This window comes from Mycothermus thermophilus (genome assembly GCF_041956435.1).
Source record: "Mycothermus thermophilus strain CBS 625.91 unplaced genomic scaffold VTJ04scaffold_1, whole genome shotgun sequence".
Lineage (NCBI taxonomy): Eukaryota > Fungi > Ascomycota > Sordariomycetes > Sordariales > Chaetomiaceae > Mycothermus > Mycothermus thermophilus.
Genome location: NW_027191427.1, coordinates 4187057 through 4211870, shown reverse-complemented (window position 1 = coordinate 4211870; position 24814 = coordinate 4187057). Strand labels below are relative to the sequence as shown.

Sequence of the window (24814 nt, the reverse complement as noted above, 5' to 3'; positions counted from 1 at the left end):
GTCGCTACCTAAACTTGGGATTTGGGTCGGTTGTCGACGGTTGGGGTGGAGGATTGCGAAGTGAAGTCGCCGACCGACAGGAGAGCGCGATGTTCCCCTGCAGCGAGAACCGTGTGATGAGCAAGGGAAGCTGGTGTGGGTCCCCAGCGGTCTTCCGAAATTGGCTGGAGTCCCTGGCGACCGTTTGCCTGAGCGTGCATGACGCGACGGGGCGGAGCTGCCGAGCTGCCAAGGAGCAATGGGATGAATCCGCGCCAGCTGACAGACAGTGTCAGCCCCGCCACGGCATGTCAAGCCACACGTTAACCCTCACCAGCCACTTCGCCCCGGCCCAGACCACACCGCCATACCACTTTAGGGCAGTTAGGCGAGGCTTTGCAAGCCCAGGCCCGCACTTTCGCAGAAATCGCGGAAAAACCAAGCAAAATTGCTGTGAGGAGGGCAGAGTGTTGAACAAACCCGCCAGCGTGCAATTCCCGACGACTCCCTCTCGACCACCACTCAGCCGACTCCCGGAGTGTACGAGATCCAGACGTCGCCAAAGTACGTAAACGTTCTTTCTGTCCCCGAATTGAATCGATCATCCATCCTTCGACTCTTTCCAACCGACTATCGACTCCAACCCCTCGAGAAAAACGACCCAGCTGACGGAAGAATTGCTGCCAGAATGTCGTCCACCAAGAAGCCCCAGCGCTCGGCCATCGCCGATGTCGTTGCCCGCGAGTACACCATCCACCTGCACAAGCGCGTACGTGATATCCTCTGCATCGACCCGAGCCAGGAATGATGAGTGTTGGGATGCTGATTGTGTTCTGGGCAGCTGCACGGTGTGACCTTCAAGAAGAGGGCGCCGCGCGCCATCAAGGAGATCAAGGCGTTCGCTACCAAGGCCATGGTATGTTCGATCAGAGCTTCAGTCCCAGGATGCCCCTCTCGAACCACTCAACGACAAACGTCCCCTCCTCAGGGAAAACATCCTTGCCCCCGCAACGCAATGGACGGGTGTTGAAGAAGAGAGGACCTGGAGGACACCGCAGACTGACTGGATACTCTCTAGGGCACGACCGACGTCCGCCTCGACCCCCAGCTGAACAAGAAGGTCTGGGAGCAGGGTATCAAGGGCGTTCCCTTCCGGCTCCGGATCCGCATCTCGCGGAGGCGTAACGATGAGGAGGGCGCCAAGGAGAAGCTGTACAGCTACGTTCAGGCCGTCAACGTTAAGAACCCCAAGGGCCTGCACACCGTTGTGGTGGAGGAGTAAAGGCGAACGGCAAAAATAAATTTTCGAGGGGGAGGTGTTTGTGGTGACGGGCGTCGAAATAACAGGGCCGTGGATCGGGTTAAGGGCGGCATTGGGCTTTACCGGAGTTCTTCATGGCATCTAGCTTCCAACAACGAATACAGGGGGTTCGTCAAGGCACGGCACCTTTCTTTCGGCATCGTCATATCTCGGCCCATTCCTCGCGCGAACGAGCACATCTTACCTGTCACCACGGCGCAAGGCGGTGTTGGTTGGAGAGGGACGGGGTCGGTGATAGGACTTGTTCATAACGCTGGGATTATAATCTCGGCGCGTGGTACGCTCATGGACAAGCAGCATGCGCGTCCATTGGAGGGAAGCCAATGCTCAATGTGTACATCGGCCTGCCTGCACCACTAGCAGAGTAAAGCAAGGGGATATCCATGACCAACCAATCCATCCATCCGCCCCGGCAATGCAGATCCCAACCAGGCCACACAAGTACTCCGGAAACAAACTCCAAGCTCCGTGAAAACCAGGAAAAGCAAGCCATCATGATGCGTGAATCCGTGACATCCCATCCAGCCCACAGCTTTCACTCCTTGACTTCCACACTCGCTCGTCGTACACGCGCCGTTTAGTCATCCTCAATATCCTTGTGGCGGTCAAGGACCTTGGTCTTGAACAGGGCCGGATCCTTGTCCCACAGTTCGGCGGCTTCACCATTCAAGGGGGACGAGCTAAGGAGCGAGTGTTAGTTGATCCTGATCGCTAATAAGAACAACATATCCAACAGAAACATACTTATTCGGCTCGCCCAGCAGCGACTGCAAGCTCAGGAGCACCGTCTGGGTGTTGTAGGCGGCGGTCCACTTGTCCTTGAGAATGTCGAGGCAGATGCGGCCCGAGAAGTCGACGTTGGGATGGTAGATGGGCGTGCGGAACAGAACCGTCGGCGGGGCGTACGGGTAGTTGGACGGGAACTCGAAGCTCAGCTTGAAGGTCAGGCCGGCGTAGGGGGTGTCAGCGGGGCCTTCAATGGTCGCCCTCCACGACAGCAGGTTGCCGTCGGCCGACGGGAACGCGGAGACGCCGGGGGCTGGGGACGTCATGAGCTGCATAAGCTCCGTCTGCAGCCTGCGGAACGAGTGGATTGGTCAGTATCCTGTGCGGATGAAGTGGAAAGGGGGACAACACCCACCTCTTGACGGCATTCTGGCCTGGCTCGGCGGGCTTCCGAGCGCCGCCCAGTTTGTTGCTCTGCAGGCTGCTCGAGGCGGGGTTTTGACTGCCTTCGGCGAAAGACATGGTGGTTGTTGCTGTTGATTTTTCCTGACGGGTGGTACTCGACTAGACAATGGACAGACAGAGAGCCGGGGCGCGGCTAAACGGGTGTCTAGAGCAAGATGCCTTTGACGGATACTGCTCGAGGAAGAAAGAGAGGGAGGGTCAACATCGATTCCTGAACCTTTAGGGCCTTGCAGAACGGACTCGACTTGAATTCTCTGCAGAGGGATGATGCAATGACGTACCTGAAAGTGAAAAACAGACCGCCCGCCTTGGGTTGGGATACAGACAAAACTTGTGTCTTTCCTCTGCCCGGCAAGAAGAAAGATGCTCAAAGTCGAAGAAAGGAAGGCGATTTGGGCGAAGACCGAATGTTTACACAGCAAGACCCAACTTGGCTTGCCCCCACTTGCTCACTGGGCGACGGAGGTGCGGGGCAAACCCAGCCAATCAGCGCTGAGGTTGCCTGCAGTTTGCTGGACCCAAACAAGGGCCAAACAACGGCTCAAACGCCAGAGACAGCGCCCCAAGCGCCTGACCTGCGTCGGATTTTCGCGCGTAAACCCGGGCCATCATTGGAAATGGACGCGACTTAAACGCGTCTCACGCCCTTTTTATTTGTTCATATTGGTCATGTCGATTGTTAGCACATTGGCTGCAGAACGGAGATAGAATTTGGGTTTTGTGGTCTCCTTGAAGCCATTGGTTTTTTTTCTCTCTTGTTGTCTTTTTTGGTCCATTTCAACACACCAATAAACGTCTAACATCACCAAGTCGGCATCTGCGAGTCTCCCTGGACGACCTCATCCTTGTGTTTACTTTGAGCCCCACGTCATCCACTCCATCCCTGTTGAAGCCATTCACAAGGCCTACTGCATAGACGGCCTTACAAAGTTTGCGAAGATGCAGCAATCACAGCTTGATCCTCTCCCCAAAGACCTCCCTTTCCGCATAATCTCAAAAACAATAGGGAGGGGGGCATATGCATCGTAAGCCTCAGCCGTTTCTCATCACCGTCCTCATAACTATTCCGTCATCCACTTACATACCCGAGATGATACCTCACACTGACCAATTCCCAGCATCAAGAAAGCCATCCCCTTAAATGAATCATCTCCAGTCTTCGCCGTCAAGCTCATCCACAAGGGCTATGCCGTCCGTCAGGGGCGCATATCGGCGAAGCAGATCGCCATGGAGGTGTCCCTCCACGCCCACATCGGCCAGCACCCCCATATCATCGAGTGGTTTGCCACGGGCGAGGATGACGTTTGGCGGTGGATTGCCATGGAGTTTGCGGAGGGTGGTGATCTGTTCGACAAGATTGAAGCTGACGTCGGCGTGCAGGAGGATATTGCCCACCTCTACTTTACCCAGCTGATCGCCGGCGTCAGCTTCATGCACTCCAAGGGCGTCGCTCACCGCGACCTGAAGCCCGAAAATATCCTCCTCTCTGAGAGCGGCAATCTCAAAATTGCCGACTTTGGCATGGCCACCATGTTCGAGTACAAGGGCGCCCGTAAGCAGAGTAGCACGATGTGCGGCAGCCCTCCCTACATCGCCCCTGAGGTGCTTCGCTGTGCGCGCCAGGACAAGAAGTCCTCCGAGGTATCCAAATACTCGGCCGACCTCGTCGACATCTGGTCATGCGGTGTCATCCTGTTCGTGCTGCTGGTCGGCAACACCCCGTGGGACGAGCCAACCGAAGGAAGCTGGGAGTTCCAGGAATATGTCCGCACCAACGGCCGAAGCACCGACTCGCTCTGGTCCCGCATCCCCCCGGATGCCCTCTCCCTGCTGCGTGGCATGATGAACATCGAAGCAAGCAAGCGCTTCACCTTTGCCCAGATCCGCCAACACCCCTGGTACACTCGCCGGAACCCGCTCCTCACCACCGACGGCAAGGTCTCGGACCCCATCGCCCTCGCCACCAAGATGCTCGAGGGCTTACGGATCGACCTCAACGCCGCCCCGACCACGTCCCAACAACAGCGCCATTCCCAGCCCGACGCCATGGACCTCGACCCGCCCCAAGCAGACTCCCCGGCCCGCTTCTCCGCCACCCAACCCGAAACTCCGATCAGCGACGCCCTCTTCGACTGGGAGCGTCCTCTACCGCGCGGCCTGCAGGCTGGCGCAGGCGGCATCGTGTCCTCGACGCAACCCATCTCCGCCGCCAGCCGAGCAACAGCAGCAACAAACTACGCTACAGCGGCGGCGCTAGAAGCGCTCGCCGACGAACCTACCATGTCGCAATTCTCCCAAACCCCCGGCGTCCCACTCTCCCTGACCCAGCACGCCCGCCAATTCCGCGACATCGTGCCCGCCTACTCGCTCACGCGCTTCTTTTCGCGCGTGCCCCCGGCTTTGTTAGTTCAGATGCTCCGCGACGCGCTGCACCAGCTCAACGTCCCTCTGCCCGTCGCTCGCCCAAGCGCCGCGGTCGGGTCCGAAGTGGGGGACGGGGAGCACATTGCTGCACTAAAAGTCCGGGCGGTGGATGGCCGGCGCCAGGCGCTGCATGGCGAGGTGCTCGTAGGCAGGTACCCCGTGCCGGAGCTGCAGGATGTGTTGGAGGTGAGGTTTGTGAAGGTGAAAGGGGATCCGTTGGAGTGGAGAAGGTTTTTCAAACAGGTGGTGTTGTTGTGTAGGGATGCGGTGTATAGTGGGGAGGGGGAGGGGGCGGCGTAGGGCGCTGCGAGTTGTTGAGGGGTTGGTGGTTCTGGTTTGCTGCTTTTTGGCTTTTGATGATGATATGTTGGAGTGTTGTTTTGTTTGACCGTGAAGCACCTATGATGATGGTTTGGCGTACTGTAGGCATGGATGGGCCTGGTTGGATGTAATGCACTTCTTCTACCTCATTGCGCTGGGTAGGCGAGCTGCGTGTGTCTGCTTATTGTTTGTTTAGGGTAGGGACAGGGTAATGAATCTCATGACATGGGATGAGGAGATCATGAAGTTGTGTACGAGATGAGGGAGGCAAGCCCTTCCGAGAGGGAATCAACATCGTCATGTATGAGTAGATAACACAGCACAGTCGGTAGGTTAGACGAATTGACAAAAGTCCGTGGTTGACTGTCTAAGGCGCCAGGTTCCTCTGCTGTCGGTTAGTAAGTTCCGGCATCCTGCATCGGAGTTTGGATCCACTCCCGGGGTTCCGACGGTCCCACTTGTTCGGCGCCGGACCGGACCGAGACCGGCCGCTAACTCCGGCTCGGTTCAGCACCGAGACTCCGGCTGTCAAGCTTGTCCAGAAACTCGGGAAAGATTTCCTTCGAACTGAGGTCATAAGAATTTATTCTTTCTCATTCCCAAATTTACCTACCAGTTACCGATCTATTCCCTTGGTGAGTGCAATGATCTCGGGTTCTCTTATCGTGCAAGCGATGGCCTTTCTTCCATATCAGGTATCAAACAGAACCAGCAGATTTCCAACTCTCCTCCTCAAGCTGGCAAGCCAATTACAAACCCTGATATTTGCAAAACATTTGCAGTACGAGCAGCCAACTCCCAGATCCGATGTTTGTTCCAACCTCTCCGACGTTGGCCTGGGGGGTTGTTGACTTGTCTCGTTGTCGCCGCAGAAGGCGGACCACGAGCGTTAGATACACTCGAATTGCTGCCAGCGGTGTTTTGAATGGTCTGCAAGGGGATGGAGCCGGAGTTCTCGCCATGGCTGGCGGTGTCCCGTGCCGGGTCATGTCGGTCATGATCATCATTCTGCGTATTGTGTTGGTTGTTGTCCTGGCCGCTCCCCTGCCCGTTGTTCTGTCCATTGTCATTTCCGGTGGTGTGCTTGTCAGCGTGGAGATCGACTTGGCTCTTGACAAACACCGCGAAGATACCTCCCGCAACCGCCCAGAGGACCATAGCGTTGAGCCTATCAAGCCAAACTAGGCCCATGTCTGCGGAGTCTTTGCTCGGCATGACCAGCCATGCCAGCGCGGTGTTAACTGCCGCACCAAGTCCGAATACCCGAATTCTCTCAGGCCTCGGGCAAAGGAACCACGCCGCGTAGAACAAGACAAGGGTAGCAAGGCCGAGACTGCAAGCTCCGCGCAAAAAGAACTCGGCGTATGGGTTGAACGACGCGGATTTCTCAGGCGATGCCTCTCGGACGTAGCTGAGAAAGTAGGCAGATGCGCCGGTGCTGATCGAAGTGAGGGCTGAAACGCTGAGTGCAAGGATTTTGGCGAAATGCCAGAAATTGTGGTCGGAGAATAGGCGTTGAGCCTCCAAGTCCCTACTGGCGAGGACACGAGAGGCAAGAAGGTTGAAGAGAATAAACCAGACGAGAGTGAGTCGCTTGGTGGTGTGCTTGCGAGGCCGAACCAGGGAGTGGAAGCCTTTTCTGACGGGTTCATCATATCTGCTGAGAATCGACGGACTCGACCCGATGACAGATGTCGGGCACAAGATGATGTTTGGCTTGGTCTGTCCGACGGTTAATCTGGGAGCTGCGTCAAGCCCATCAGTGTCGAAAGTGGGCTGGATCTGGTCGGCTGACCGGTGGTCAGTCCGATGATGAGAAGATGTCACATCCAACAGCCATTGGATTAACTTCAAATCGCCATACGAAATGGCGTCGGTCTCCGTAGCGGCTTGGTTGTCACTGAGCCCATACCTAGCGTCTTCGTCCGGAGGTATCAGATTGTCATTGACCTCGCCGGGAAAGAGGGCGGAAGGTTTATCTCTCCAGTGTTCTGTTGTACTCGCCAGAGTTTCTTTTTTGGTTGTGATCCACCGTATCGAGTTGTCCCAATCCCCGGAGCTCAAACCCGAGACCGGATCCTCCTTGAAGGGATGGGAGCAGTCGTGAATTTCAGTGTCAAAATGGTCATCAAATACTATATTCTCATTGAAAGGAAACGATATCTCGAAAGGCCACTCCGGATCCTCCAGATCTGGCTCTCCGCATCCGGTCGAGATCCAGTCATGGAATATATACTCTCGGGACGCAGATGGTATCCCGCGGACTGCGGTCTCATCCAGGGGCGAATATACACGCGGAGGCAGGGGAGTTTCGCTGGTTACACCCATTGATGGATCAGCAATTGCGACAACCAATTTGGTATATACGCTCTTCGAAGAAAATGATTAAGCTGATGTTACGCACATTCCAAGCTCGCGCCATCGTCCCAATCCCATGAGGGCACGATTCACCATATCATCGTCGTAGATGGTCTTGGAGGTCTTGGAGGTGTCGTAGCTGACGTCGGAGATGCCGGGTGACATTCTTGTGGAGAGGTATTCGAAACTATCAAGCGAACAAGGCAAGTTGTAGGTTGGGAGCAGCAAGCAGGAAACCCCAGGAGAGAAAGAAGAAGAGCAAGACGCGAGATGGAAAGGCGAGACTTGAGGATCAGATCGCTGTGGTGAGTGAACTTCTCGGCACCAACGTTATGCACATCGTGTCTCTGATTGGCAATCCGACAGAGAGAAGCATGGCCAGAGTCAGCCTGGGCATGCATGCACAGCCACGTACCGTGGGAGATGGTTGAATCTAGGCGCCTTGGTTGCACAACAGAACTTCAGAGATTCACGTAAACATGGACGTCATGCTTTAAAACTTACCTACGTACCTTACCTAAGGACTTAGCTACCTCAAAGATAGGTGATATAGGTGAGGAGGAGGAAATAGAAGAACAGAGACGACACTATGGGGAATAGGATGACAAGAACGATGACTCGGGTAAGGTAGGTATCTGAGAATTAGGCTCAGTTATTGAGCAAGCTGGGTGGTGCCAACTCACGATGCAAGGCTAGGTGTACGTCGGAATCCGGGGAGCATGGGGCCCTCAATGGACCAAGGCTGACCTGGGCTCTCAAGTGTACCACAGCCACTTACATCCCGTGGGTTTGCAGCAACCGTCAGCATATGGGGCTTCGAGAATGGGCCCGTGTTGCGGAATCTTCCTTTCTGTCATCCGGATGGTAGAACGGAGTATGAGCAGGGACGGAGTGCTTCCTGTGGAGCGAGAGCATACCTGACCTAGGAGGAACCATCTGACCTTATTTGCACCCAGGAGCTACTAAACACCGAGAACCTTCAGCGATACCAGAGCGTTTCAAGAGACCTCCTTTAGTTTGGAGCTCAAAAAGACATTTCACGGCAGAGTATACACGGATTTACATACCGTGAAGCAACCCTACTGTATGGCATATACCGCCACAAATCCAACTCCCTATGAACCGTGTAATAACTCCTAGAGGTATTTTGTAACCATGTCCTCCCAGCCCCATTATCCCGTTCCTCTATACGAGTGACTTCAATACCATAGGTATTCAACAGTACCTCTCTGCTCTCGTTCAACTCCAATCCCATCATCCACCCATCAAAAAGTTCATAACCCCAACAACACTGGCAACGCGTCCAAGAATATCCCAAATCGAGCCACATTCCCCAGCACCTCCTCCACCGTTACTGTCGCCAGCAACTGGCTGCGGTTGAGCGGAATTCGACCCCTCCCCATCTCCCGGATCATGCCCATCATCGTCAACATTCCCCTGCTCACCTCTCTGCCCACCATTCCCACCAACATGGGCTTTCATCCGACCCTTCACAAACACCGCAAACACACCCCCCGCAACAGCCCAAACGCTCGAAACCTCTCAGGGTGCGGACACAAATACCACGTCACGTACATGAACGCGAACGCAGCCAGACCGAGGGTACATGCTCCGCGCAACAAGAACTCGGCAAAAGGGAGCGATTGCGATCGCTTTTCTGCTGACGGATCTTCTCGGCGAAGGCTAAGAAAATAAGCCGACGCGCCTGTAGCAATGGATGACAGAGCGGTAACGCTGAGCGCGAGGACCTTGGCGAGCTGCCAGAAGTTTTCGGAGAGAAGGGTCTGTCCTTCCAGGTCGCTGATGGCGAGGACGGTAGAGGCAAAGAGGTTGGCGAGCAGGAGGCTGGTGAGGAAGAGGTGTTTGGAAGTGAGCTTTTGAGGGGCCGTTAGGGGTTGGGGTGCGGTTCGGATGCGGTGGTGAGATCCGTCCGGAATGGGCGTTGGTGAGGTGATGGGGGTTGGGTGCAAGGTGTTGCTGGCCGCGGTCTGCCCGGTGTCGGATATCCCTACCCCGTCGATGTGGGAGACGGGGAGCATGGCGTAGCTTGACGAGCGGCCTGTGAGATGGGGAGGGAGGGTTTCGCCCATCCGGCCGTCGCCCGGCGTCAAACATACAGGAATAAAAGCCTGTCCCAATAGCCACCCGGTCGGCATTCCATAAGAAGACGAAATGGTGTTGGCCAGGACATCTGCCTGGACAGTACCGGCCTCCTGCCAACCGCCGGATGCGAGAGATTCCGGGTTGATGAACCCCCAGGGGCGGAATTCATAGCTGAACGTGAGAGCCCGAGAAAAACCTCAAGTCTACAGTGATATCCGATAACTTGATGCTCGTCTCATCGCCTCTGTCATGTTCGTTGAGACGCGCAAAGCTCTCGGACCCAGCAACCAGGCCGTCGAAAAGGAACTGGCGTCTAAATGCAGAGGTGTCGTGACTGAGCCTAGTGTAACGTCTGGTATAAATGTGCCAGTACGTGGACAGAAGCTGCTTGCTGTGCCTTCGTCTTGGAGGAATAGTCCAGAGACCGCCAGGATAGGAAACTGAAGATGATGTTGTTCTCTCGGTACTGTGGAGTTGGAATTCTCGACTCGGCTCCGGAGGCTTGTCATTCCAAGGCGCGACAGATTGTCTATAGGCCCAACTTCGCAGGTCGTCAGCAACTGTATTCAAATTGGCCTGAATGAACGTTACATACACTCCGCTTTTGTCAAACCCGATGATTACACCTGGATTGCAGGCAGGACATCAAACCGCTCCAGCCCGGTTTCGATCCGCGCGAGATGGGATGCTGTGGACTCTGTCCATGGTTCCCAGCTTGTGGGAGGTGAAGTCATTGGGCACCAGATATCGAGCTGGGGTAGGAGACGAAACTGAAAGGCAAGAGAATAAAGGCCATAAGGAGTGAAATGGACAAGCTGGAAAGTGTGGGATTTAAGAATCCGGGCTCAAGACTTTGGCATGCGATAGATGTCACACGTTTGACCTTTTAGTTAGCTTCACTCTGCAAAGCTTCGGCTTTAGATAACTGGATCAGATGGGGCGGAGCTAGCTGTCATCACGGCACAGCAAGATCCGATAGGTCATGGTTGAAACTGGGCGCTCTCAACGGCTCGGGGAAGCTAGTGAGACAGCCTAGCTTTCAAGCATACGATGATGTCATCGCAACGAACTCTCCGCCAAGAACAATGGAAAGCCACGAAGTCGACTGAATTAAGCTTTTAGCTTTTCAGCCTTAAACGAAGCCGCGAGTTGCCGGGCTCTAAAGGGTTGCGGTCTGACAGGGTCTCTGAGATTTGCAGTTTGTCTCTTGAGTTCCCATCGCCGCGACATGACCTGAGGAGATTTGAAGCTGTCAAGAGAGCAAGGACACTGCTGGTGAGACGCTTGCTGTCCTAGATGTTCCGGAACAGTCGACCCAACGCACCTGGCTATATGGTCAGCTTCCTGTACGATGAGAGCCAGAAATCCACAACCAGAGACAGCAGATCAAACGTCTACTTGGTCATACAGACTGTGTATGTAGACAACCTCAACCCCACAGCTCTCCTTTCCCATCGCATTGAGCGCCCATCATACAATCACGCCATAACCCCTAATTGTCCGCAGCCCGGGAAGGGCTTCTTGTATATAGCCCGGACACGGACAGCCGGAGTCAGCCGGAGTCTACCGGAGTCGCGTGGTCACGAGCCGGACCCGCCGGCTGTCGGAACGGAGATGGCCGGGGAGGGAGCCGTAGTGTGGGTCTCTGCCGCCGAGCACCGGGCTTGGCAAGGTACGTCACTGAGGAACAGCGCTGAACAAAAAGCCGGAAGCAACTCCGAGAGCCTGGTCCATGCCGGTGCTTCGGCGGCGAAGATTCGGCATCTGCAGACGGTCCAGGCCTTCCAGGTTTTGCGTCTTTCTTGGGACGGGACGGAATGGGAGTCACGGCGTCGCCGGATTGATAAACCAGACAATCCTACGTTGAATTTCTCGTAGGGCTGGGATTTGGCAAAACACGGGGGAAAGAATCCGGGATGCCCAGGTCGTCCAATCTCATGGTCTGCAAAAAAAAGTTCTGGATCGCGTTTTCGCTCTTTGTCCTGAAGTTCTTCGGGTGAAGAAGGAGCCCCAGACTTTCCGTTACGTACTGGGTGACACAAGGCCCCACATTCCCCGATCAGGTTCCCGATGGGTACTCCTGCACCTGAATCAAGTAAGCTGCGGCCCGTCGTCATACGATATTTTCTCACGCCACCACCGCAGCTTCTTTAAGTATCCGACTCTTATAACATCGCAACGACCCGGGAGAGCGGGAAAACAACAGAAAAACCAAACCTCCAAGCAACAATTGTAGGGAATCGTCCCTACATTTCTAATCCCGAACCCCCACGACCAAAACCAATTCACTATCCCTTCAACCAACAACACTCCGTCCGCGGCCGACCACCCCGCTATCACGACAACATCCTCCTAGGACCAAAATAATCCCGCCACCACCACTACTCCAACAAGGCCAGCCCCACCAACCGCCACAATGAAGGTCATCAGCAAAGAAGAAGAAGCCGAGCACTACGCCGTCGTCGTCAACAACGGCATCAAAGGTGGCGCCGTCGGCCTGGCCCTCGGTCTGGCCGGCGTCTGGGGCGCGTCGCGGCGCTACCCGGCCTTCCGGCAACTCACCCTCCCCTTCCGTTCCTTCCTCGTCTCCTCATCCGCGACCTGCGGCGCCATCATCTACGCCGAGCACTGCTCCATCCGCTGGCAGCGCCAGCGCGACGCCATGCACAACTACCTCGAGGAAACCCACCGGCAGCTCGAGTCGGCGCGGCAGGCCCAGCGCACCGAGTGGCAGCGCTTCGTCGACTGGGGGCGCGAGAACCGCTACTCGATCGTCTTCGCCTCGTGGCTCGCCGCCATGGGCGCCGCCATGGCCATCGTCGGCCGCAGCAAGTACATGAGTACCAGCCAAAAGATTGTGCAGGCGCGTGTGTACGCCCAGGGCTTGACGCTGGCCGTGTTGATCGCCACGGCGGCGTTCGAGACGGCAGATGCCAGGTCGGGTAAAGGCCGGTGGGAGACGGTGTTGGTGGTGGACCCGGAGGATCCGGAGCATAAGAGGATGGTTGAGAAGAAGGTGCATAAGGAGGATTATGAGGGGCAGGATTTGTGGAAGGGTAAGAGCTCACTTTTCTCTCTGCAAACTATTGTTCCGTGAATCAGTGCTGACATGTTTTGCTCTACAGAAATGGTGGCCGCCGAGGAGAGACGGTTGGCAGCTAGGAAGCAGGCCGAGGCCGAGAAGGCTAAGGCTGCTGCTCACTAAACGCCGACTCCGTACTCCGTACTACCTTCGACCTCCCATGATCTACCCGATCTACCCTCAACAAGGTCATGAAGACTACCATCGACCGGAGGTTTAAACATGGACATCTTCCCGGCGGCTAAAACCGCCATATGTCAGACTCTTACGAAAAGAATCCTCTCCCCTTTTCTTTGTGCATTCAACGGCGTTTGGGTTGGTACACTTTAGCAGGAGGGGGGTTGGCTTGGTCAAGTTATTTCACATGTAAAATTGTATGATCAACTCAATTGGGACTTGGGATTATACCGGTGTGCCATCTTTTGGATTGTTCCCAAAAATCGGGGCAAGAAGAGAGAGAGAGAGAAAGAATGTCTCATCGAGAGATATAGACTGAATGGATAGAGTTGAGAAGAGCTCCAAGTCAAGCCAATTAGTGGCTCAATTCAAGACTGTGTCTCCAAGCCCAACTCATCTGTATCTGTATCCCCGTTGTATACCCATACCTGCATACTTCTACGTCAGCGTGTGAAAGACGGAAACCAAAATATAAACATGACCCCGAGATCATCGGCCTCCTCCGCCCGCTTGCTCTGTTACTTGTTGTCCCAACCGCAACGCCATTCCCGAGTATAGGTACCCAACCCAAACACCGCGTTCTCACCAGATCATCCTCAACAACATCGAACCTCAATTCCCCAATATAACCCATTTCTTCAACAACCTCAAAACCAAACAACCTTAACCCCCTTTAAACATCAATACTAAAATGACTAATCTGCGAATAATACGCATGCACCGCCAGCTCCAGCACCCACACATCCCCAAACACCTCGCTGCCATCAAACCCACCAATCACCAACAACCGACTATCATGCAACACCGTGCCATGATACCCCCTCCCGCTCGGCGGCAGGCCGTACACGCGCCGCCGGTCCCACGTCATGGTGACCAAGTTCAGCAGCAGCACGTCGTTGCAGTACTCGTTGCCGTCGTGCCCGCCAATGACAAACAGATACGACCCGACGATGGTGGCCGTGTGCGACAGGCGGCGGTACGTGATGGGGATGTGCACAGCGCGCCAGACGTGGGTTTCCACGTCGTAGACCCAGACGTCGTTGAAGCACTCGCCGCCGTCGGACCCGCCGTAGATGATGAGCTTGGTGCCCACCATGTTGGCCGTGTGGTAGCCGCGGGCTTTGGGGTAGGCGGTGCCGGCACCAGCGGCAGGGGAGCGGGAAGAGGTGGCTGCTGTTCCGCCTGCTGTGCCGGATGCTGAAGAGGGGGAGGACGAGGTGGCAGACGGATCCGAGATTAGTTTCCAGGACATCTTGTTCACGTCGCTGACGTCCAGCCTCCAGATGTCGTTCAGCGCCCTGACACCGTCGCCGCCGCCAAACACGTAAATGCCGCTCTTGTACAGACACGCCGTGTGCGCCCTGCGTCTCGACGGCGCCGCGTCGCCCAGGATCCGCGGCTTGCTCCACCGGAAATTGACCGTGTCAAAGACATACACGTCATTGTAATAAGCCGGCCCGTCGCCGCCGCCAAACACCACCAGCTTCTTGCCCACCGCCGTGCACGTCATGGCCCTCAGGGGCACGGGGATCTCCCCCGTCACGTGCGGCGCGGACCAGTAGAAGGAATCCGCGTCGAGCACGTACAGCTCGTTGAAGCAGGCGCGCGCGTCGCACCCGCCGAAAATGTAGACGTTGCTGCCGATGATGGTGGTGGTGTGCGCGCGCAGGGCGGTGTGCGGGGCGCCCGACACGGGGGCGCGGCTCCAGTACATGCCCGAGGACGGAGCGGGCGGCACGTCAGGGGCGGTTCTCGGGTCGACGAGCGGCGGGAACGGCCGGTACACCTCGGCGCCTTTGGCCGGGGCGCCGCGGCCTGTGCCGATGCGCGTGATGGGGGTAGCGCCCGAGGAGGAGAGGCTTGTCTTGGAGTCGGAGTTGGGGTTGGTGCTTCCAGACACTCGGTCTGCCGTCCCGCCGCTTCCAGCGCCGGAGTTTGGGGCTTGCCCTGTTGGCCGGCCGGCGATGGCCGAGGTGGAGCGCAGAGCTGTTGGCCGCCGGGAGCCATCTTTGCTAGTGCTGCCGCTGTTGGAGGCTGTCGAGTCCTGCCTTTCGCGGCCGGTTGTTGTCGGGGCAAGGTTGCGGTCGGAGGTCGGGAGGGTGGAGAATGTTGAGGACGGGGCGAGGGTCCCGGGCATACCGGGCGTGGAGGACGACGGGGACGGGTTGGAGGCGCCTGCGCCGGATTGAGAGCGTTGACGGAGGGTTAACATATCGGCGGATTGCTTGCGGCGGTCTTGACTCTTCGAGGAGAGGTGTCCCGGGGTGTGGGATCGGGGGATGGGTGGTGGGGTTTGGTCCGAGATCTCGGCGATGTGGTAGAGGTCGGGATCGGAGGGGGATGTCGGGGCTATCCTCTGTGAACGATAGGTTCGAGGGTTCGGCGGCGGTGACTGCGGTAGTCTCTCGTGGGCTGGTGATCTGATGGGGTCCGCCATTGTGTGGGTATGTTATCGGGGCCGAGCATCAACAAGCGCACGGATTACTGCTCAAGAGTGCGGGGAGCTCGCTTCCGGGAGCCAGTCGGGGACGAGTGTAGTGCTGCAGCTATGGCTTGGTTCGTATGCGCGAGGTGCCGCGACGGGGCCGTAGAGCGGAGGGTGCAGGGCTGGGACTGGGAGCAGGGTCCGGATGGATGTTGTGGTTTTCGGAGATGTGAAGTTGAGAGTTGGAGCTTGCGGTTGAGGAGAAGAGAGTTTCTGGTTTCGAAGCTGAGACAGGGCAGCCGGTGCAGAGAGTGCCAACCGTGGTTACGTCTGCTTGTTGGATAGTATTTGGGGAAAGAAAAGGCAGGATTCTGGAACAGGGCAGATCTTGGCCTCGCGTGCTTCGAGGCCAGTGTCGTCCTGAATCCTACGCTCCAGTGCTACTGCGCCAGCAGATTCAGGGGACGACGTGACCCCGCGTCAACCCCTGGCTCCAGCAGCTCCAGCAGCTCCAGCAGGGCAATCCACAGCGTTGCAGACTCCACTGACGCTGACAGACGGCATCCACACACATCAGGCAATGTGCGGGCGGTAGTGTAGTCGACGGCGGACTTGACCTAAGGACTCGGCAGACTGCGGAATGGAACGGGCGCTGGGTTCGTTCGGTGGGCTGTGGGAGGGATTTCAGTAGCTGGCAGATAGGAGTAGGCGCTGTAAATGGAATATCCGTAAAACACAGGTAAGTTGAGATGGATGCTAACTGAAGCAATTGATTGAAACAAGAGTTCCCAGATCAGTTACGAGAAACATTAAAGTGTTGTGCGCAGATCAATTGGCACAGATTGATAGGTGTGGGACAGAAGAAACCCAAGTCTGATGTTCTGGCTGCACTTCTATTTTCCAATATCTCGGTTTGGTCAAAGTGAAAATGGTGGATTCAACGGAAGATGAAGGCAGAAGAAATCAGATGAAGTCACACCCAACCCTGGAATTGATTGCAGCCCCGCTGTGGGGCACATCTCCAACTCCATGACGGGACCGGCACTGTGTGAAGACCAGAGCGTTACAATACAAATTTCATGAAAAAAGACAAAACGCTTCTCAACTTCTCACAACAAGAAACAACACCTTCGAGGTACAGGGAGAGTCAATTCAGCACTCATGGACCTCCAGGAATCGGCCAGGAGGCCCAAGGATGAAATCAATGGGAATCAAACCGAAATCCACGATGTCATTCAAGAGCCTGCTCCAAAGAAACCTCGACTCGAAGAACCAACGCCCACGACAACAACACCACGCCCAAGAGTGAAGGGTGTGGCCCCTATCAAGCAAGAGTAAGATAAGCCCCATTTCAACTGATTTCTTCCAAGACACCTACTGACCCTTTCCCAGATATCTCATTCTTGCCTCCGGCCAACCCCAGGTTGATGATAACAATGACGACGACGACGCCGAGGGACGCGCCGCTCCCGATGCCCAGGACGCCGTCCAGGAGTCCAAGGGGAACGGAAAACGCAACAAGAAGAAGAGGGCTGGAGGCCAAAACAAGGACCGTGAATTCGGCACCTTCTCTGATGCCCAGCGTCTCTGCAACTCGGTCGCCCACACCCCCGAGTTCTCCCCTCGCCCATGTAAGCAGGGCGACCGCTGCAATGCCCTGCACGACCTCCGCAAGTACCTCGCCGAGGGCCGCCGTCCAGACCTGATCACCTTTGACGGCAAGTGTCCTGTCTGGGAAAAGTATGGACGGTGCCCCTCGGGCTGGCGCTGTCTGTTTGTGCGCAGCCACATGGCCGAGGTCCAGCGGGACGACGGCCGCTCTGAGCTGGTCCTCCTGGTCGATGAGACGAAGAGCAGTAACAGCAGCAGTGGGGGAAGGGGAGATGGCGGTGCGGATGGAGGAGGTGGCGAGAACGACGAGGAAGCGGACCTCGCCGATGCCAGGCCCGGCATCGTCAACTCCGTGCCCGTCAACGTCAAAATCGACTTGTCGCGGAAACGCCTCACCCTCGACAAGTCCGACAAGTATCTCGAATGGCTGGCCAAGGACACCGAGATCTACACCCGGCATTACCACTCCAAAAAGAAAAAGGGTGACGATGTGCCCGCCCAAGACGGCGAGCCTACTACCGCCGATATCAACGACTACCGCGCCAACTACGTCGAACCTCCCCTCCTCCCTTCCGAAAAACGCCGCCTCTACTTCGGCCCCGAAACCCCCGTACTCGCTCCGCTTACCACCGTCGGCAACCTCCCCTTCCGCCGTCTTTGCGTCGAACTCGGCGCGCAACTTACCTACTCCGAAATGGCCCTCGGCATGCCGCTGCTCCAAGGCCAAAAAGCCGACTGGACGCTGATGCGCGCCCACGAATGCGAGGTGTCCCCTCCGCGCTTCAACCCCTCCCCGGGGTCCTCCATCGTCCAAGACTACTCCCCAACCCACGATCTCCGCTTCGGCGCGCAAATCGCGGCCAACACCCCCTGGGTCGCCATCCGCGCGACCGAAGCCCTCGCGCGCTTCCTGCCGCACCTCCGCCTCATCGACCTCAACTGCGGCTGCCCCGTCGACGCCGTCTACAAAACCGGCGCCGGCTCGGCGCTGCTCGACGCCCCGTCCAAGCTGGAGCGCATGATCCGCGGCATGAACACGGTCTCGGGCGAGGTGCCCATCACCGCCAAGATCCGCGTCGGCGTGCGCGACGACCGGCCCACGGCGCTGAAGACGGTGGAACGGCTCGGCCTCGGCGGCGAAGACATGCGCGACCTGCTCGGCGCGCCGGGGTGCGCGGCGGTCACCCTGCACGGGCGCACGCGGCAGCAGCGGTACACGCGGGCCGCGGACTGGGGGTACATTGCCGAGTGCGCAGCGGTGGTGAAGCGGTTCCGCGAGGCGGCGGGGGAGGTGGCGGATACGGCGCGGGAGCCGGACGCGAGGACGTTGCCTGCCAATGGTTCCACCGACAAAGCGACGCGGGATTCCGGCGTTGGTGCGGCGACGCACATGTACTTCATCGGCAACGGCGACGTGTTTTCCCACGAGGACTATTACTCCCGGCTGTCCCAGTCCGGGGTGGACGCGATCATGATCGGCCGCGGCGCGCTCGTCAAGCCGTGGATCTTTGAGGAGATTGAGCGGGGCCAGTACCTGGACAAGTCGGCCTCGGAAAGGCTGGACTACGTGGCGCGGTTCGCGCGGTACGGCATGGAGGCGTGGGGGTCGGACGAGCTGGGTCTGAACTTCACGCGCCGGTTCCTGCTCGAGTTTTTGAGCTTTTTCCACCGGTACGTGCCGGTCGGGCTGCTGGAGCATTTGCCGCCCAGCTTGAACGATCGGCCGCCGGCGTACAGGGGGAGGAGTGACCTGGAGACGCTGTTGGCGAGTCCGAATTATAAGGATTGGATCAAGATTAGGTGAGTTTGTTTTTTTGAGATTCTCATTCAGTGATGGAGGAAAGGAGAGGATGGTTGCTGACGATGAGACAGTGAGATGTTCCTCGGTCCGGCGCCGCCGGGGTTCAAGTTCCAGCCGAAACACAAGTCGAACAGCTATGACATGGAGGCGGAGGGTTGAGTTTGGGCAGCAGGGGGGAGGAGCGAACCTGGGTGTTTTGAGCGATTGTCGTCATCATCATCCTCATTTGGGAGTGTGTTGGTGGCTGCTGTTTGTCTGAGCTGGGTAGACAGACAAATGAGAGATAAATTAGACAGGAGTGAAGACGTATCTAATTGAACACCCCACCAAAAATGATGCGAAACATGCTCTCCATAAGTTGCGTTATGGCTTCCAAAGCGGCATTCGTAACCACCTCCTTGACCATTCGTAAATCCATTCCATTCCAAACCCAACCATCATCACCACACCTTCCACCTCTATACCTCTCACATCTCACCACACTCAGCAATCACCACATCCAAATTCGGCACGTCCCTCCCCCGCGCGCCCGTCTTGGTGTGCTCCATCTTGCGCACGACGTCCATGCCGTCGACGACTTTGCCAAACACGACGTGCTTGCCGTCCAGGAAGGGGGTGGGCACGGTCGTGATGAAGAACTGACAGCCGTTGGTGTTGGGCCCGGCGTTGGCCATGGACAGCAGGCCCGGTTGGTCGTGTTTCAGTTTAAAGTTCTCGTCGGCGAAGGACCGCGTGCCGTAGATGCACGTCGACCCCGTGCCGTCGCCTTTGAGGAAGTCGCCGCCTTGGACCATGAAGTTGGGGATCTGGGAACAGACAACAAAGTTAGTAGCCATAAATGGAGAGTGGGTGGAGGAGGGGAGGAAAAAAAAAAAAGACGAACAATGCGATGGAACTTAGACCCCTTGTACCCCTGGGGCCGACCGAGGTGGTTCTTGGACTCGCCGGTGCAGAACTGGCGGAAGTTTTCGGTGGTTTTGGGGACGACGTCTTTGAAGAGCTCAAAGGTGATGCGGCCGAGGGGTTCGCCGCCGAGGGTGATGTCGAAGAAGACGCTGGGTTGGTTAGTGAGTGAGGGTTTGATGAACATATTAATAGCAGGGTGAGAGATGGAGGTAGTGAGAGAGCGAAAGATGAGGTAAAGAGAGGTGGTGGAAAATGTTTGGAATATGAGAGGGACTCACAGAGGATTCCCGTTCTCGGGGAGTTTGGTGGGTGGCATTTTGGTTTGCTTATTATTTATGTGATGGTGGTGAGATGAAGTTTGTATGAGGAAAGGATGATGAGATGAAAGCCTGGGAAAGAGAAGAAGATGCCTTGAGCTTGGAACGTCTTGAAGATTCCAGGTCAGCAGGTGATACATGGAAATACGGTAATATTACGTGATACTTACGCGCATTGCTGTGGGAACACAAGGTTTGTTTGGAAAACATCAACTTCATCACGAAAAGGGTCACAGCAAGAGAGGAGAAAACCAGTTTGGAAACAGAAACCTGAAACCAAAGAATCCATTTGTATCCTAAAAAAGTAGAGTAGAGTAGTAGCAGAGGCCAGCTCTACATATCAACCACCCCTACTAATACTCCCTCACCAACGGCTGCGGCCTCTCCAGCCACATGCGAATGTTGACAAACTCCTCCAGCACATCCCAGATGTGCCCATTGAGTATGACCCCGGGCGTCGTCGTTGTTGACTCTACAGCATCCACAGAGTCAATCCACAAACAACTCCTCAGATGCTCGCCCAGCGGCTTGATACAGCACGCCGGATCCGGCTGCTCCAGCCTTCCACGAACATATTGTCCACAATACCCCATGTCCACCATCCCCTGACACTCCCTGAGCAAAAACTCCAATACATCTTTTCTCTTCCAGGCAATCGCCTCATGTAGCGCCGTCGTGCAAAAAAGCCCGCTCGGGACACGCTTGGTCCGATAGATCCACGCGTTCGGCAGCGCCGGGTTCGGCTGCGCCACCATCCGCGCCCTCATCGGCCTACACCTCTCCGGGTCGCAAGTGATGTGCAGCCCAGCCCCAGGCTCCTTGCGCTGTGGGTGTCTGATCGCGGGATGCAGAAGCCTCACGTCCAGGCTACACCCTCCGTTTATCAACACCCACAACTCCTCGGGCGTCCACCCCCTGCGAATCGCCAACATCACGGGCGAGAGGGGGTCAAACTCCGCGCTCCGCTCCTCTCCATCCCAGTGAAAGGTGTTAAACCTAACCCCAGTCCCATCCAACACGCCCCTCACCATCTCCTTCTCCTCCCCTCCCTCCTCGCCAAGCTGCTTGTACCGTTCCAAAACCCTCCCCGCAAGCCAGACGTCGCGCTCCTCAATGGCGCGGTACAGCGCCGGCTTGCCACCGCTGAGGTTGCGGACGTCGTGCAGCCAGACGGCGCGGAAGAGGAGGGCGTACAGGTGCTTGTTGCAGCGCGACAGGCGCGAGAGGACGTCGAGGTCCCAGTGGGAGACGAGCATCTCGAGGAGCTCGAGGGGGAGGTTGGAGAAGGGATGCGGGAGGTGGGGGAGGGAGAAGGGGAAGCTTGGTGGAGGGGCCATGGTGGATGATGGATGGGAGATTGTGTAATGGGCGGAGGAGTTCTAGGTTGGTACCGTACCTTGTAGATCTGTCTGTCGAGTCAAGGTGGATGCTGACTCGGAGTTGAAATTGTTGGTTTGGGTTGGCAGCGTTGTTGGGAGAGGAGGTGGTTACCTTCCTTAGGGGGGTGGTTGATGAGATATATCGAGAAGGGTGAGGACACTAGATATCGTGAGGCTTGTTTGACTGGGGGCGGACAATGGCATTGTTATGAACAATGAACTGAACACAAAGGCGCTGTCCAACCTTCGAACTCGGAGTTCACTTTCCCTTGATCAACCCCCATGACAAAGAGAACGCCAAATCGCCACGGTCCTGTTGTCCTCCTTTTCCTCAGCTTTGTGTCTACCTCGTCTCTCAAAGAACAGCCCTCAAGACAATTCCGTTGTTGTCAAACCAACGCCATATCAGTTCCTTACGTGTATCACAGATACACACCCCTTCCTGTCCTCGAGTCAACCTCAACCAACACACAATCTTGGACAGTTGTCGTGGATGATTTGGCACCAAGTACACAATCACTCCAAATGTCTGTCTCATCCAACACATCGAACTCATATGCGTAGACGTAGTATAAGTCATGGATTAAAAACAACTAAGTAAACAAATCCAAGGCAGCTGGAGGCTAGTTGGCTTTCCCACTCAGCCGAGGACAATGAAGAAGAAACGAGAAATCAACGAGCAAGAGAAAAACACTGTGAAAGAGAGAGATTCCTCTCAGCTCCCAGAACATCCATAGATACCTAGGGAGGTCATTCTCCTCCAATCCTCAACGTGAACACCATCACCGCTATCCCTCTCTCAGATGCATCCTCATTCATACTGTTGCTCTCATACCTGCTCTACCTGCTCTACCCCTCTGTACCGTAGCTAAGATAGCAAGGCAATGACAACAAACTAAAACCTCAAGGAGATAAAGGAGAAAGAAAAAAAGAAGGGTATCTTTTTCCCACCTTCTAATGCAACCCGCACACCAACCCAACCGCCATAGTATATGTCTCCGTCCGTCTGCCCGCCGGTATGATGACCACCACCCCGCCTGCGCCGGAATTCTAAATGCAAGGAGTTCAAGGAAATGGTTGAAAAGAGTGTGATGGTGTGAGGAAATTAGGGTACATGCCAGGGCCATGGCCTGGTTTGGTTTGGTTGATTGTGTCTGGTTATGTCTAACCACCTCATCCGCCCGTCCGTCTGCTCATCTCGTTCGTTCATTCGTTCGCTCGTCCGTTCGTTCGTTGTATACGCCATGCCAACGCATCGCTGCCGTGGTAAAAGAAACCCACCAGAACTGTACACACAAGAGGTTAGTTACGACCACGCCATACGACAACGAGGGTGAGAAACTTACCTTAAAAAACAAAAGAAAAGAAAACCCCATTCTCTACTGCTTCCCGTTCCCCAATCACCACCACCTCCCAACCGGCCCCCTCCCTCGAATCCTAAACTGCGTCGCCTCCGCCGCCTCCGCCGTCACCGTCACCGTCACAACCGCCTCCGGCACCGTCGCCGTCTCCGTCATCACCACCACGCCCTCTCTAGCCTCGTCCGGCCTCGTCGTTGTCGACGTCGTAATCGTCGGCGGCGGCGCGATGGTAACCGTGGTCGGCACAGCCGTCATCGTCGGGACATTCCTCTCCGTCGTCTCGGTCGGCGTCGGACTCGGGGTCGGCGCGGCAGGGAACTTCCCACCACCGTTGCCAGCCCCGTCTACCCTAGGGGTGTTCTGCGCCGCCAACACCCCAGCCGCCCACGGCAGGACAGGCTTGCGGCTTTTGCCGATGATAGGCGCAAAGGGGATCGAGTCCGGGTCCGCGGTAGCAGAGCGCACCTTGAACCCGGCCTGCGGGAGCCTGACGAGGAACGGCTCGGCCATTTGCGAGGGGATGCCGCGGTTGTCGGCGGGCTGGTCGATGATGAACTGCGGCGGGATTCTGCTGCCCTTTGCCGAGCCTGAAGCAAGGTTGCTTTCGCTGCCGCAGGTAGGGCCTTTGACGGACCCAAGAACCGGGTCGCACGGGTCGACAATCTTGTAATCCACCACGCCCGTGTAGAATTGGTTTTCGGTGATCTTCGGGTTACCAGTCTCAAACTCCCACGTCGCCGGCGGAACCGCCACGCCCCAGCGGTCGAGGGTGGCCCAGTCCCAGACCCAGATAACGCTGTAGATCGTGCCGACAGGAATATCGGCGGGGATCTGGACATCCGACTGGCACAGCAGCGCGGGGACGCCCGTAAAATTGGAGCGGTAGTCGACAATGCCCGCAATGTCGCCGCTGATGGGGACCGCCTCGTGGCACTGGCCGTCGTCGTAGTGGCGAGTGGCGAGCAGACGACCCTTTCCGTCGCCGCCGGTGCCGTCGGCGGTCCATTTGAGATGAACGTCCATCAGGTTGACGTCAGTCAGGTCGTTCTGGGTGGTGCCGTAGAGGTAGACGGTGCCGCGGTTCACGGGCTTGGGCATCGGCTCGCTGTCGGCGCGGCTGACGTGGCCGTTCTCGCGGTAGCGGATGGCGACCCAGTCCCCCGGGGCGACGGAGAGCATGGGGTATTTCGCGGTGTAGCTCGCGTCGGTGAGGGCGCCGGCGCGGACGATTTTGTGGTGCGGGGCGACCCGTTTTTGGCCCGGCGGGGGCACCTTGAAGGAGGCGTCGCCGTCCTCGATGTGGTTTCTGTCGTAGCCGGGGGCGCCGATCATGGTGCCGTTCGGGGCAAGGCGGAGGGTGGATTCGGGCCAGGAGTGGGCGGCCGTGAGGGCGGCGAGGGTGGTGGTGAGGAGGACCCGGAGGCTGTGGTTGCGAGTATGAGACCTCATGATGGGTGTTGTGTGTGTGTTGTTTTGTTGTGAGAGGGGTTGAAAGTGGTGAAGTGGGTCGGTCGGTCGGTTGATTGGAGTTGTTTTCGGTAACAGAGTTAGAAAGTCGAAAATGGAATGGATTGAAATGAAGTCGAAATGGAGAAGAGGGTTTCTTGAGTTTTCGTTTGGTGTTGTGTTTGCGGTATAGTATAGAGTTTTGACGAGAAAGTGGCCGAGGAGGAAAGAGGAGGGGAAAAAAATGAAGAAAAAAGGTGGTTTTACTCGAGGTAGTGAAGAGGTGTCAAAATTTGATGGCGCCAGCGCAGCTCGATTGACAATGATGGGGGGAAAAGTGTGTTGAAATCACGAAGGGTTTGCGTGTAAGTGGTTGTCTTAGTGGAGTTGTGAGTGGTGTAAGTGGTCCGGACCCGTCTCCCTATTGTTGTTCTTTGTTGGCTATTGTCCAACTTGTCTTTGTTCAGACCAACAACAATACCGGCACCACAACCACCTCAACAATGCTTTGTTGAACCAGAAACCCGAAGCCCACACTCTAAACCCTCCGTCCCTGGGGTCCAGCTCGGTGTGTGAGACGACTCTTTTTGAGGGGCAGCCGGAATAAGAGGA

General features: G+C 56.6%; 12 protein-coding genes across 12 annotated transcripts; 6 read left to right on the top strand and 6 right to left on the bottom strand.

Moving 5' to 3' along the window:
• Positions 1-667: 667 nt before the first annotated feature.
• On the top strand, positions 668-1261 carry VTJ04DRAFT_1570 (60S ribosomal protein eL31; the record flags this gene model as incomplete). The annotated part of the gene is made up of 3 exons (XM_069359272.1): positions 668-748; positions 821-895; positions 1058-1261. 3 exons carry the CDS (start codon positions 668-670, stop codon positions 1259-1261), a joined length of 360 nt encoding a protein of 119 aa, XP_069224178.1.
• Positions 1262-1877: 616 nt separating this feature from the next.
• VTJ04DRAFT_1569 (uncharacterized protein) lies at positions 1878-2548 on the bottom strand (the record flags this gene model as incomplete). The annotated part of the gene is made up of 3 exons (XM_069359270.1): positions 1878-1980; positions 2045-2377; positions 2442-2548. 3 exons carry the CDS (start codon positions 2546-2548, stop codon positions 1878-1880), a joined length of 543 nt encoding a protein of 180 aa, XP_069224177.1.
• An 882-nt stretch (positions 2549-3430) lies between these two features.
• On the top strand, positions 3431-5215 carry VTJ04DRAFT_1568 (uncharacterized protein; the record flags this gene model as incomplete). The annotated part of the gene is made up of 2 exons (XM_069359269.1): positions 3431-3516; positions 3610-5215. The coding sequence occupies 2 exons, from the start codon at positions 3431-3433 to the stop codon at positions 5213-5215; spliced, it is 1692 nt and encodes a 563-aa protein (XP_069224176.1).
• A 388-nt stretch (positions 5216-5603) lies between these two features.
• Positions 5604-9684, bottom strand: VTJ04DRAFT_1567 (uncharacterized protein; the record flags this gene model as incomplete). Its single annotated transcript, XM_069359268.1, has 4 exons — positions 5604-5624; positions 6134-6974; positions 7641-7760; positions 9170-9684. The coding sequence occupies 4 exons, from the start codon at positions 9682-9684 to the stop codon at positions 5604-5606; spliced, it is 1497 nt and encodes a 498-aa protein (XP_069224175.1).
• Positions 9685-11767: 2083 nt separating this feature from the next.
• On the top strand, positions 11768-12064 carry VTJ04DRAFT_1566 (uncharacterized protein; the record flags this gene model as incomplete). Its single annotated transcript, XM_069359267.1, has 2 exons — positions 11768-11792; positions 11853-12064. 2 exons carry the CDS (start codon positions 11768-11770, stop codon positions 12062-12064), a joined length of 237 nt encoding a protein of 78 aa, XP_069224174.1.
• Positions 12065-12113: 49 nt separating this feature from the next.
• Positions 12114-12902, top strand: VTJ04DRAFT_1565 (uncharacterized protein; the record flags this gene model as incomplete). Its single annotated transcript, XM_069359266.1, has 2 exons — positions 12114-12753; positions 12823-12902. 2 exons carry the CDS (start codon positions 12114-12116, stop codon positions 12900-12902), a joined length of 720 nt encoding a protein of 239 aa, XP_069224173.1.
• Positions 12903-13033: 131 nt separating this feature from the next.
• Positions 13034-13585, top strand: VTJ04DRAFT_1564 (uncharacterized protein; the record flags this gene model as incomplete). The annotated part of the gene is made up of 2 exons (XM_069359265.1): positions 13034-13153; positions 13316-13585. The coding sequence occupies 2 exons, from the start codon at positions 13034-13036 to the stop codon at positions 13583-13585; spliced, it is 390 nt and encodes a 129-aa protein (XP_069224172.1).
• A 44-nt stretch (positions 13586-13629) lies between these two features.
• On the bottom strand, positions 13630-15393 carry VTJ04DRAFT_1563 (uncharacterized protein; the record flags this gene model as incomplete). Its single annotated transcript, XM_069359264.1, has 1 exon — positions 13630-15393. One exon carries the CDS (start codon positions 15391-15393, stop codon positions 13630-13632), a length of 1764 nt encoding a protein of 587 aa, XP_069224171.1.
• A 1149-nt stretch (positions 15394-16542) lies between these two features.
• On the top strand, positions 16543-18952 carry VTJ04DRAFT_1562 (uncharacterized protein; the record flags this gene model as incomplete). The annotated part of the gene is made up of 3 exons (XM_069359263.1): positions 16543-16715; positions 16774-18792; positions 18865-18952. 3 exons carry the CDS (start codon positions 16543-16545, stop codon positions 18950-18952), a joined length of 2280 nt encoding a protein of 759 aa, XP_069224170.1.
• A 308-nt stretch (positions 18953-19260) lies between these two features.
• Positions 19261-20015, bottom strand: VTJ04DRAFT_1561 (uncharacterized protein; the record flags this gene model as incomplete). Its single annotated transcript, XM_069359262.1, has 3 exons — positions 19261-19599; positions 19677-19848; positions 19978-20015. 3 exons carry the CDS (start codon positions 20013-20015, stop codon positions 19261-19263), a joined length of 549 nt encoding a protein of 182 aa, XP_069224169.1.
• Positions 20016-20369: 354 nt separating this feature from the next.
• On the bottom strand, positions 20370-21353 carry VTJ04DRAFT_1560 (uncharacterized protein; the record flags this gene model as incomplete). The annotated part of the gene is made up of 1 exon (XM_069359261.1): positions 20370-21353. One exon carries the CDS (start codon positions 21351-21353, stop codon positions 20370-20372), a length of 984 nt encoding a protein of 327 aa, XP_069224168.1.
• A 1442-nt stretch (positions 21354-22795) lies between these two features.
• VTJ04DRAFT_1559 (uncharacterized protein) lies at positions 22796-24205 on the bottom strand (the record flags this gene model as incomplete). The annotated part of the gene is made up of 1 exon (XM_069359259.1): positions 22796-24205. The coding sequence occupies one exon, from the start codon at positions 24203-24205 to the stop codon at positions 22796-22798; it is 1410 nt and encodes a 469-aa protein (XP_069224167.1).
• Between the last annotated feature and the right edge of the window lie 609 nt (positions 24206-24814).